The sequence below is a fragment of the Toxorhynchites rutilus genome, chromosome 3 (genome assembly GCF_029784135.1).
Source record: "Toxorhynchites rutilus septentrionalis strain SRP chromosome 3, ASM2978413v1, whole genome shotgun sequence".
In the NCBI taxonomy this organism is placed as follows: Eukaryota; Metazoa; Arthropoda; class Insecta; order Diptera; family Culicidae; genus Toxorhynchites; species Toxorhynchites rutilus.
The window spans coordinates 269,326,671-269,340,197 of record NC_073746.1 but is presented as its reverse complement, the minus strand read 5'-3'; the positions used below and the strand labels follow the sequence as shown (position 1 = coordinate 269,340,197).

Genomic DNA, 13,527 nt, shown 5'->3' with positions numbered 1-13,527 from the left:
TAAACGGACAGTTTTACCTTAAGGAGTGCCTACAGAAGCGCTTACTACCACTATTGAAGCAGCACGAGGGCCCGACCATCTTCTGGCCGGATCTCGCTTCGTGCCACTATTCAAAGGACGTGTTGGAGTGGTACGAAGCCAACGGGGTCACCTTCGTGCCAAAGGAAATGAACCCGCCCAACACGCCGGAGCTTCGCCCAATAGAGAAATATTGGGCGATTATGAAGCAGGCTCTCCGGAAGAACCCAAAAGTTGTCAAACCGGAGGCGGACTTCAAGAGAAAATGGATTTCTGTTCAAAAAAAACTAGAACCTGACGTTGTACAGAACCTTATGAACGGGTAAAGAGGAAGGTGCGAGCATACGGGCTTGAGCTCGAAGTATGAATAAAAAGAAAATGCCAAAAGTTGTTTAATAGTTTTTATTTTACTGTCTAAAATTTCCAAAAGAATCGGTCTACTGGGCGAATTTCTACAGCGTTTTTTCCGTGATGCAATTTGATGTGACACACCCTTTATTTAAAAAAAAACACTAAAGAGCTTAGATAACTGATTAGGTCACAAAAGTTGTATTAATAGGAAAAAGTTACAGGAGGGTTGTGTCCGAGACACGACCGCATAGTTGACGTAGGATTCCGTTAGGCTATCTGTTGATTTTGGATATGTTTAAAGAATTACATCGTTAAACACTTTGATAATGATTTGGTGGCCCTGAAAACGGTCGTTTTGTTTGGTTGTTGGGTATTGTTTGTTCACTATACCAGTGTTTACATGAAGGACAGTAAACCGTCGTTGGATGGTGCGTATCAGATGAAAGATACCAAAGTGGAACGAGATATGATGAAAACCACCCTCCGTGATCTTAGACGAAATGCCTCCAGTGTTATGTATGGATGACATAAAGAAAAAAAATCACCAATGTATGATAATTGCCAATACCGAACACAATTATCAATTTTTCTCATCAGTAAAAACATATTACTTTTATATAGAGAAAACATATTTGAAATAGAAAAGGTAATTTTCTATTACAATTTTTTACTTTTAAACTTTCTGAGTGTTTATTCAACCCAATGCGAATTTTAATTGGACTAACAACACCTAATACTATATGTAGAAATCACATCACGCTTTTATTTATGAAAATTAAATTTTCATATATCAAGTCATTTTTAACACAACTGTGACAATATATAATTTTACACTTACACTTGTGCTGAATTTTCCACAATACACGATCGGTCATTGATGTGAAATTTCTCGAAGCAACAAACATTAAAGTTCCAAATTTAAATTTTATTTGCTAGAATTAATCGTATCACTCACCTTACTTGCAATATAAAAATGCCCCCGACTTGCATATATTTGCAATGCTGATTTCCCGCAGACAGCTTGGTTTTGATGTCTCTGTTAGGGAAACGCCGCATGTGCCGTCAATTTGGACCAATCAGAAGTGGGTATTTCCGTTAGGATAGGGGTTGAGATTTTTGAATTGTTCGATAGTTAGTATCATGTCATATATTATTTTCTTCAATATAAAATATTGTTATGAAGTGCAGAAATCGGTTAATGCAAAAATTTCACCAATCCATCATCAAATGACTGAGCAATAGGCGTTTGCAATTGGACAATTTTCACGATGTGCTCGATTTTCGATTTTCAATTTGTACCCCAATATGTTCCCGAAAGACGTAATCCTACGTCAAAAACACATAAAAAGTGAGGTTTATAAAATTTACTAACATAAACTCCCTTATTTATATTAAATTTTTTTTTTTAAATAATGAAAAATAATATTTAAACAATTTCATTCAAAATTATGGTTTGATGCACAAAGCGCGTGAAGTCTTCTTTAAAAAATGTCCCCAAAAGACAAAATCCTACGTTAAGAGGTGCTAAGTCAAAAATAATAACATAGAACAAAAAGAGCGCTATCGCGCTCCCCGCACTTTTCGCATACAACAAGTGGAGCATTATCGCGCTCCCCCGCATTCAAACGGTTAAACATAGATCATCAATAGATCACCACATACAGTGAACGACACACAACAATATTCATCCACTCGTAGGGAAGCCGCGGGTAAGATAATGGACAGGTGGTTAGTTTGTACAGTTGCATTATGAACTTCAAATTTCTGTCGATGGGAAACCCTTCCACATGCTATTCTATAACATTTAAAGCATCCTATGACAATGAATACTGATCAAAAGGCGAATAGACAAACAAAAACCGAAAATCGAACATGATTCCCCGTGTGGATGTAACTTTTGCGGCTTCGATATTAAACATTTTAAGTGGTTTAATTGCAAAATTGAATTCGCTGATGGTTATATTTCGGTTTGTGAGTTGACAGAGAAGCGATATTAGGTATGTACGGAAAAGTAAATTCATTCGTAAGTGGTAAATTCAATTATTGAAATAATTGCACTGGTGGGGTTGAAATGGACAGTCACATCCATAATCACATCCAATGCATGATGGAAAGTGAAGGGAAGAATATTGATTTTTTTTTATATTGCTTTCTCTTTTTGTTCTATTTCAGTTACTGGACGCACACACACTGAGAGAGAGTGAAATTATTCCTCTCGCGAGCGATAAACCTCTATGCTTCGTATATTATGAACCTGTCCATATACATCCCCCCCCCCCTACATGTACATTATACCTGCACCGATAAAAATGTTGTACTTTTCGGCTTGTTTTAATTTCAGTAAAAAACACATTTTTATAAAACAGTTGGCCAGTTATTTCGAAAACCAGTATATTGAACTGTAAGAAACTGCTTTTAAATTGTTGAAAACATGAGTTTCCAAAGATACAATTGAAGTTTTCCTTAACATGTCCGTCTTACCCCCATCTCCCCTATATGGGTTGCACACGATTTGTTGTGGCATTTTAACACCCAAAGATAAATTTCGTTCGTTTGGAAAACTCAAACTATTGCAATGAAATTCATCACGCCAATTTCCACTCTTTCAGAAACTCTCCACCTTACCACAGCCCGATAACCAAAGTTAACAATAATAAGATAATTATCTTTGTAATTAAATCTGTATTTCAGCATGGAAAAAAAAGAAAAATTACATTAGTATAAAAAATTAATTTGCAACGAAAAAACTCGGCCGTGTCTTCTTTTTTTATAATTCGTTTATTGATGTGAGACTATGTTTAACCGGAGTACATATATGGGGTCGAAATGAAAACCTAAACACAGAACATGCAGGAAAAAACGAAAGATTTCAAATACTTATAACTCGAACATTTCTTAATAGATCGGAATGATGTCTGCATCAACTGATAGGAAATATTTATACGCATTTATCACAATGAACAAAATGTTATTTTTCATTTGAATAACTGTGAAATGTCGAGCCTTATCTAAACGCCCTAACTGCCTCGTTTTGATTGGCCCGATTTACTGTTCCCCCAACACAGACTTCAAAAAGCAATGTAGCTGAGGGAATCCGCTTTGCAAATACGAGGGCGATTCGATAAGTACTTAGACGCATCGCCCGATGGTGTCAGTATCGCAAGAGAGATTACTATCGTGTAGTACATTCTTGAAAACGCCTACTGTCAAAATTTTAGCCGAATCGGACTCGAAGTTTTGTTTTGACCGTTTATGGGAGCGGATTTTAGAAAAAATGAAAATATCGGAGTATCGAGCTAAAAGGAGACTATATTGAGAAATAAATCACCACTTTTCCAAAAATTTTGTTTTTTTTGTAGACTAAGTACTTATCGAACTGCCCTCGTACATGCAAGTTGGGTGAACTTTTGCTTCCACCGAAATATGTTCCCTAACACAGCCATCGAAACCAAGATGCCTTACGTCACATGGTGCTTGTTCAAATTCTTTACTTACACAGAAAATATGTGGAATTTAATTGAATTCGAGAATTATTTCATTCAATCAATATTTTTATCAATACAAACAAAATATTACATTATTTACATTTCAACTTATTTTACTGTTCATAGGAAGGGAACCAATTAACTATAAAAATAAAAATGGATCTCCGAATGTGTTGATAAAAGCAAAACTCGAGAAAGGAATTGTCCGATTTAGGGCTGTCTTTATTCTATCATATTTTCTGTATCAAACTTTTATTCTATGTAACGAAGAAACATGTTATTTGCAAGTGGTTGAAAAAATCTTGAACGAGAATTGTGTCCGAAAATAGTCTGATATAATAATGACGAGTTTTGATAGAAGTACTAGGAATTTAATAGTAGAAGGTAATTTTAAAAGGTAGATTAGAAAATTAATCAATGAACAGTTCTGCTATTGGACGTGCGCTTAGTAAGAAAACGTGAATGTTATAACGAAAAATAAATTTTGGGCGGGACGAAGTTTGTCGGGTCAGCTAGTAAGGATATAAAGGCAATCACGCACGAAGATCGATGGTTTTGTACCGCGGGACCCTGGACTTGCACTGGGACAATATCACGACAGGGTTAATGAAACGCACACGGTACAATAAATAAAAACAAACTTTATTCACGACATGACTAAACGATACATTTCACTATGGACGATAAACAATGACTCTCCACAACAATAACAATGTAAACAACAACAAGTGACAACCACATTAAAAACACATATATGCGAATCTCCAGCATCGCTCAGTGACAGTCATGCTGTCGCACGCGAGCCCTGCGGTCTGAGCTGCGTCGGATGAATAACGTATCCGAGCGCGGCAAAATAGGGTTGCCCACAACATCTCCCCTCTTAATAGAAGTGGTACGGATCAAACCTTACTGACGGTCTTCGTAGTCGTGAAGAGCGCCTAGGGATGTCTACAGCTAGTTCTACTTCGACAGCGGACTCGAACTCTGTCGATGTTGGCGTTGTTGTTGTTGATGATGACGATGCTGATGACGGGACGAACGCCGAGACCTCATGACGTGGCGTAGACGTTACAAGAGTCGGCCCGGAACCTACCATGGTTCTCTCAGCACTGGAGACAGGCTCTGGTGAAGATGGACCTGGTGATTGGCTTGGGAGATCCCAGGCATCCAGCAAAATGTCCAGCGGCAGCGAATGTTGGTTTAAGGTGGCATGTACAGTGTCGGTCTCGCGCCAGCAGCAAGGCGACTCCGAAGTTGGTTGATATGCGAGCGTAGCATTCGGCGATCTTCGACCCACACGTTGTACATAACGTCTCCGATCCTCTCGACGACGACACCAGGAGCCCACTTCCAACCGGTACGACTATGTAGTTTGGCGTACACGGTCTCGTTTCGGTTGAAGGACCTCGGTTGCTTGCGGTCATCGTCGGTTGGCACTGGGACACGTACCGATGGTGGACGCAGAAGCTCGAGACACGTTCGGATTTTGCGACCAAACATGATCTCAGATGTCGACTTCTGATCGACATGATCGACATGATCTCAGATGGCGACTTCTGATCCGGCAGAGCACGACTGGGCGTGCTTCGGTACGTCAGCAAGAAGACATCCAGTGCTTCTTCAATGGATCCTCTCCCCTCTTGGATTTTCTTGACGGCTCGCTTGAAGGTATCCACAAATCGTTCCGCCTGGCCATTTGATTGTGGATGAAACGGTGCTGTCGTGAGGTGCTCGATACTATTGGAAGCGCAGAAATCGGCGAATTCGGCGCTGGTAAACTGGGTACCGTTGTCACTGACCAAGGTTACGGGCATACCCAGCCGCGCGAACAACCCACGCAAGATGCTGATGGTCGCAGCAGAGGTGATGCGGGTCGTTCGGATGATCTCGGGCCACTTAGAGAACGAATCGATAGCGAGCAGGTAGTAGTCGCCTTCGATTGGACCGGCGAAGTCGACGTGGACGCGTTGCCACGGAGCGGTCGATTTGGGCCACGGCACCGGTGAAGAGTGAAGAGGTGATCGAGCTACAGACGCACACTGCTGGCATGCCTTGACGAAGCTGACGATGTCGGCATCCAACGTAGGCCAGTACACGTAGCTCCTAGCGATGGCTTTATTCGCTGCATGCCCGGATGGGCACGGTGCAGCTGTTCGAGGCACCGTTTCCGATGCAACGACGGGATGACGAGTCGTTCGGCAAACAAAATACACCCATCCACCACAGAGAGCGATTCCTGCCTTGATTGGAACCGGCGAAGTTCTGACCCATAGAGTATTGACTGGGGCCAGCCGTTCTGAACGTAGCGGTGGACTTGACGGAGCAGCGGATCTGCTTGGGTGCTTTGCGCAACGACTCTGAAATTGAGAGGCAACACTTTAACCGTATTAGTTACTACTGACCTAATATCCTCTTCCAGATTGAGACTCGCGATGACGTAGTCCTCTTCAGGCTTGATGTGCTGGTCGATCAATCGGGAGAGCAGGTCTGCGTTGCCGAACTTCTCAGTGGACACGTACTCGATCTCAAAGTCGTAGAGCAGCAAGTTGAGGGCGAAGCGTTGCAGGCGGTTCGCAGTGTACACTGGAATTCCCTTCTTAGAGCCGAAGATACGAAGCAGCGGGCGATGATCGGTTTGCAAACGGAAGTGCCGTCCGAAGAGCATTTTGTGGAACTTCGTGACGGCGAAGATGATGGCCAGAACTTCGCGATCGGGCTGACTGTAGCCCTGTTCTGCCTTCGTGAGCGCCCTGGATGCATGTTGGACCACCTTGATGGTTCCATCTGGGAACCTATGGCTAATGGTAGCCCCAAGTCCAACGGATGAAGCGTCAGCAGAAACGATGATTTCCCGCTTCGGATCGTAGTGTGTGAGGAGAAGATCCGACGAGAGAATCTGCTTGAACCGGTCGAACGCTTTCTGGCACTCCGGACTCCAGCTGAACTTCGTCTCCACCTTGAGAAGATTGTCGAGCGGGTAGCGTAGCATGCGCATTTTGGGGACGAACTTGCCGTAGTAGTTGATGGCCCCCAAAAACGATCGAACACCGGATACATCGCCTGGAGGCGGCAGCTTGGTGATCGCCTCGATTTTCGACGGATCTGGTCGCAACCCGCGACTGTCGACGATGTGCCCCAAGTATCGGATTTGCTGCTTGCGAAACGAACACTTGCCAACACGAATCGTGAATCCGAAATCTTGGATTCGCTTCAGGACACCCCGTAGATTGAGGTCGTGCTCCTCTTCAGTTTCTCCGCCGACGATGACGTCATCGAGGTAGCCAGAAGTGCCCTTCAGTTCGGCTAACATTGTATCGATGAGCTGCTGAAATGCGCCAGGCGCGATCTTCAAATCCGGCGGCAGGCGGTTGTAGAGGTAGAGACCACGATGCGTATTGATCGTCAGCAAACCACGGTACTGCTCGTCAACTTCCACCTGTAAGAAGGCGTCGGACAAATCTATCTGGCTGAAGATCTTACACTTAGCCAGCTTGGCGAAGATGTCATCCGGAAGTGGAAGTGGATACTGCTGTGATTGGAGAGCTGCCGAGCTGCGGAGACTACTCAGACCCGTTGAGTAGTCTCCGCAAATCCTGATGGAGCCATTGGACTTGCGGACTACGACGATCGGAGCGGCCCACTCCGAATAATCGACCGGGGTGATGATGTCCAATTTCTCTAACCAGTCGAACTCGCGATCAACGGTATCATACATAGCGTAAGCTACCGGACGCTTCGGACAGAAGACGGGTCGAACGTTTTCTTTCAACTCCAACTTCACTTTTGTTCTGGTGCACAAGCCGAGCTTCTCGCTGAAGACCTCTGGAAAAGACGACTTGAGTGCACCTATCGACACTGGCGTTCCAGACACGTGGCAGCAGAAGGTGTCCATAGGGACGGCCCAAAAATTGAAACTGTCGACCAAATCGGATCCGAGTAACTGCAGCTGCTTCTCGGTTACACGGATGAGCTCACGTCGTGTACTGCTTCCGATGGTGACGTCGCACTCGAACTCCCCATCGAGCGATAGTATGCTGCCAGATGCCGTCTTCGCCTTCACCGTTGCTGACGATAACGCAGGACTGCCAATGCTCCGCCAAATCACCCTGCTAATGACGGTGATGTCTGAGGCGGTGTCGAGTTGCAGGCGAATTTTTGTTCCAAAAAAGCCCACGGAGACATATCTGCGTCGTTGCTGCACACTGCACACATCGACGACCACCACCTTGGCGGACACTGGTTGCTTCCTGCACCTCCTTCCAGTTTTTCGGGGTTTGGCACTGGCACAGTACCCCTCACGATGCCCGAACTGGCCTCATTCGTAACACTTGTGGCTCTTGTATCTACAGTCCCGAACGTAGTGCTGCTGCTGCATCATTTGCAAAATTTGCACGAACACATCGCTACCGACCTGTGCTTGCGGTTGGTGGGGCGGGAAAGGCGCGTACTGCTGTTGCTGGGCGGCAGAGACGGGAATAAACTGCTGCTGATAGTGGACCGCCGGCACGGGGATAATCGGTTGGTTTTGTTGCCGTTGATTGTTTATCACACCCGTGGGGTCAACACTATTCTGCCCGTCGTCGTTGCTCGCCATCGCACTTTCACTCCACTTTCTTTTCTTAAGGCTGATTTAGACGATGCCAGTCAGCGCTCTAGTTGAAGTATCCAGTGAATAGAGAACAGACACTCTGTTCAAGTTAGAGGCCAATTACTTGTTCGACACTGGTACAAGTAACTTGAACAGAGTGTCTGTTCTCTGTTCACTGGATACTTCAACTAGAGCGCTGACTGGCATCGTCTAAATCAGCCTTTACGCGCGGAGAGCGAAATGTTCAGTGTGTTTTTCCGACGGTGAAAAACAACACACACTCGCGATTACTCGTCGCCACTTTTGTACCGCGAGACCCTGGACTTGCACTGGGACAATATCACGACAGGGTTAATGAAACGCGCACGGTACAATAAATAAAAACAAACTTTATTCACGACATGACTAAACGATACATTTCACTATGGACGATAAACAATGACTCTCCACAACAATAACAATGTAAACAACAACAAGTGACAACCACATTAAAAACACATATATGCGCATCTCCAGCATCGCTCAGTGACAGTCATGCTGTCGCACGCGAGCCCTGCGGTCTGAGCTGCGTCGGATGAATAACGTATCCGAGCGCGGCAAAATAGGGTTGTCCCCTACAGATGGCTTTAAGGAAAACATATATTTGGGACATGTAATCAAGGTCTAACCAAGCCAACACATCTCCTCTCATCGGCACATTGGGTTGCCTTCCTCAGACCCGAAGAGAGTGCGACACCTCGCACGACCAAATAACGTGCTCGATGTCGTGGTAATTCTGGCCACAAACACAGATATTGTTGCCGGCAAGATTAGTAAGAAGAAGAGTAGCGCATCTAACGAAAGTGATGGGACATGAGCCGAGAGAAGCTACAAATAAAGTCCCGACTCAACTCCAGACTTTTGAACCACGGTTTGAGGCTCAGGACCTCGGGACCGATGGGCCCAAGTTTCTCCGTCCGAGCCGATGAGGCTTACCTTCATCTCCGATCACAGTATATCTCGCCACTGCGTTTTCTTTGGGCGTCCAGTCGTTTCGGATTTTAATTGTTTAATATGCTTAACACGCATTTTTTTAATGAATGACTATTGTTTTAACTACAGATGTTATAAATTTCTTCGAACAATTCAAATAAATTATTATAAATGTCCTATTCAACTGAGGATAGTCAGCGGACTATGAAGAAATTCGCCTTCGTATACAATAGGAAATGAGTTTTGGCTTCTTCCAGCAGTTTCTCCGTCAACATGACTCAACAGTCATTCGGGCGTTTAGTTGCTATCCCGTCAAATGGACTACAATGCATATTGAAGTGGTTCCCCCCCGAAATGAATTCATTTCTCTCTCTCATATATCACGTATGCATGTATCGATGTATGAGTTTAACGTGGTTTCACATATACAGTGGAATCCGTTTATAGTGACATAGAAGAGAGGTCACAATAAGCGGACGTCATGCACAGCTTTTTGTAAAAAAACCGTTTTTGTAAAAAAAGTTCGCCGTTTATTTGACGTTTTTACAAAGAAGTTTATATGAAAAACAAACTTCGTTGTATAATTGAGTAATAATAGGCGGTAGCTGAATATAAGCGGAGTCATAATGAACGGATTCTACTGTACTACAGGTGAGCTAGATTTCAGAAACACTGACTAATTTGTGAATTTTGTTGATATAAACCCGTTTTTATTCGGTGCTCCCATGGCCGAGTGGTTAGCGTTAGCGTCGTTAGCGTGGTTCGGATTCTGGCCGGGGGATTTTTTGTCAAAAAAATCTTCCGGCTTGCATTATGGTTATGCGTATTCTAGAGCTTGCCACTCCAGAGTACATTCAAGGCGTGTGTTTTTCTGTATGTTTTTTTCCACAAAATTGAGCTCGGAGACAAAGTGAACTAAAATTTTGTTTAGAATTCCTCCCAAACTGCACGCTATTTACTTATGCTAACGCGAGGACCTTTAAGCATAACTGGTTAAGTTCGTTGGTTTTCATATTTTCATATTTAATCTTGATAAGCATTATTAAAATGATAATATCAATACACTGACTGGTATCAAAAACCTCGTATAGTGCGTGGGTAGAGCAAAAACGAAAAAAGCAGCGTTGCCTACTATACTTTCAAAAGTTATGAAAAAGATATATAGTTTCACTTTTATATTAATAAAATTATCAATTTTGTATGAATTTGAATGAATGATGATGAAATTCGATTATAAACATTATCCAGCCAGGATCACGTAGCCCATACACGTAGAAGAAAGTTGTCAGTTTCAAGCAGTCGACATAATATTCATAGAAACAGATATTGAAATCTGTTAGCAAAAGACAAAAAATTCGTTGGAAGGAGACTGGAGCATTTACGAGAAAATAGGTCACTCAAATACCATCTATATAGATAGAACGTTTAACGCCACCGCAGTGCAATTTTGACGTAGGATTACGTCTTTCGGGAACATATTGGGGTACAAATTGAAAATCGAAAATCGATCACATCGTGAAAATTGTCCAATTTCAAACGCTTATTGCTCAGTCATTCCATGATGGATTGATGAAATGTTTGCGTCAATCGATTTCGGTACTCCATAACAATTTTTTATATTGAATAAAATAATATATGTCATGAAACTAACTATTGAACAATTGAAAAATCTCAACCCCTATTCTAACGGAAATATCTACTTCTAATTGGTCGAAATTGACGACACATGCGGTGGTTCCCTAACAGAGACATCAAAACCAAGCTGCCTGAGGGAAATCGGCATTGCAGATACATGAAATTAGGAGGAGCTTTTGTTCCTACCGAAATGCCTTCCCTAACAAAGACATCAAAATCAAGCTGCCTGGGGGAAATCGACAATGCAAATACATGAAAGTAGGGGGACCCTTTGTTATCACCGGAATGTGTTCCCTAACAGAGACATCAAAACCAAGATGCCCGAAGGTAATCGGCATTGCAAATATATGCAAGTCGGGGGCATTTTTATATCGCAAGTAGGGTGAGTGATTCGATTAATTCTAGTAAATAAAACTTAAATTTGGAACTTCAATGTTCGTGATATTTCATATCAATGAACGATCGTGTATTGTGAAAAATTTAGCACAAGTGTAATCGTAAAATTGTGTATGGTAGTAGTTGTGTTAAAAATAACTTGATATATGAAACGATTTATTTCAATTTTCATAAATAAAAACCAAGGTGTGTTCCCGCTCGAGAACGGGTAGTTCGGTTTAAGTCGTCTGTTTTATTGTGTTCATTTTCACCAAAGGAAAGTTCATGCGGCGAGAACAAATTGAAAAAGTGAAGCAATATCCGAGAAAGTCATTTCCATATGCTCTCCATATAGTATTACGTGTTGTTAGTCCAATTAAACTTCGCATTGGGTTGAATAAACACTCAGAAAGTAAAAATTATAAAACAAAATTACCTTTTCCATTTCAAATATGTTTTCTCTATATTAAAGTAACATGTTTTTACTGATGAGAAAAATTGATAATTGTGTTCGGTATGGGTAATTATCTTATATTACATTGGTAGTTTTTTTTCTTTATTTCATAATGACATTTCACATAACACATAAGGAATCTCGTCTAGGGTCACAGAGGGCGGTTTTCATCATATCTCATTTCAATTCGGCATCTTCTATCTTATACGCACCACCCAACGACTGTTTACCATACTTATTTCATCATCACTCGGTAAACACTGGTGGAGTGAACAAAAAATACCCATGTACCAAACAAAATATCCCTTCTCAGGATCATTAAATCATTATCGAAGAGTTTAACGCTGTATTTCTTCAAACATATCCAAAATCAACAGATAGCTTAACGGAATCCTACGTGAAATATGCGGTAGTGTCTAGGACACAACCCTCCTGTGACTTTTTATTATAAGTTTATTTTTTCGCAATTAAATTTGTACTGAGACGAAGTAATGAGGGTGTTCGCGACACTGTTTCGCCGAAATCCCGCACAATCCTAGAACTTGAAATAAAATAAACTTTTTCGACTACCGAACTTCGGACTCGGGAGACTCGTGGAACTTGCGAATTAAATAAAAACTCGTGGATAGATGTTGATAGCTTGGAGGATATATTCGAACTGATATTACAACAACAATTTATTGCCTTCATGGCCTTTATATATGTGTGTGAAACAATAGTAACAATATGGTAATAGATTACTTCCTGTCACAGTTTTCGAACTGTGTGTACTTAACTGAGTACACTGTGGTAATGTGTAGTTGGATTCTAGTGCCTAACTCATCGTACATCGTACACTGATATAATTGTACAAAAAATTCTTTTCTGAAACACACACGGCCCCGTTGAAACGGTCCGTTTCAACATTACTGTTTTGGTAGTTGCTCATCTGTTGGTTGTTGATCTTCAGTATTAGCAGCATCCGTGGCATCTATTGGTAGTACACTGATCTCCGTCACAGTTCGTTTGTAGTGTCCATGGCTCGTCCGCACTAGAACCACTCTAACTAGTCCGTCTTGGCCGGCGTACGTTTCCACGATTCTGCCAAGATTCCACAAGAATGGAGGAAGATTACTCTGCTTCAGCAAGACTAAGGCTGAATGTTCGTGGTTGCCCTTTTCCACTTTGAGCGTTGATGGAGCTGGCTGACGTAGTCTCTGGACCACCGATTCCAGAAATCCTGTACAGAGCGTCGCATTGTCTGTAAACGAGAAAGTCGATTCGTGTTTATATTAATGACATCAGGCTCGGGAATCGAAAACATTGGTTCTCCAATTAAAAAATGACCGGGCGTCAAAACAGGAAGGTCATCTGGGTGGTCCGTTAGGGGTGTGAGAGGCCGGGAGTTCAGGATGCCTTCAATATGGATAGTTGCCGTGGAAAATTCGTCCAAAGTGTAAGAATGTCCACCAAAAATACGACGAAAGTGAAATTTAAATGATTTCACTCCGGCTTCCCACAAACCCCCGAAGTGCGGGGAACGAGCCGGAATGAAGAAGAAGCTTATCCCAGAGTCGACGTAATAATTCTTCCATTCATTCGACTTGAACTGGTCGAGGTACTGCCGACGTAATGTAGTCAATTCGCGATCAACTCCGACGAAAGCTGTC

The 13,527-nt window shown here is 42.5% G+C and overlaps 2 protein-coding genes across 3 annotated transcripts in view; both read right to left on the bottom strand.

Moving 5' to 3' along the window:
- LOC129775195 (mucin-2) overlaps positions 1-13,527 on the bottom strand; it is a 159,948-nt gene that overhangs the window by 102,451 nt on the left and 43,970 nt on the right. The window lies entirely within an intron of this gene.
- LOC129774221 (uncharacterized protein K02A2.6-like) lies at positions 4,958-8,448 on the bottom strand. Its single transcript, XM_055777929.1, has 3 exons — positions 8,202-8,448; positions 6,253-7,979; positions 4,958-6,211 (listed from the first exon to the last, which is right to left on the bottom strand). The coding sequence occupies exons 1-3, from the start codon at positions 8,446-8,448 to the stop codon at positions 4,958-4,960; spliced, it is 3,228 nt and encodes a 1,075-aa protein (XP_055633904.1).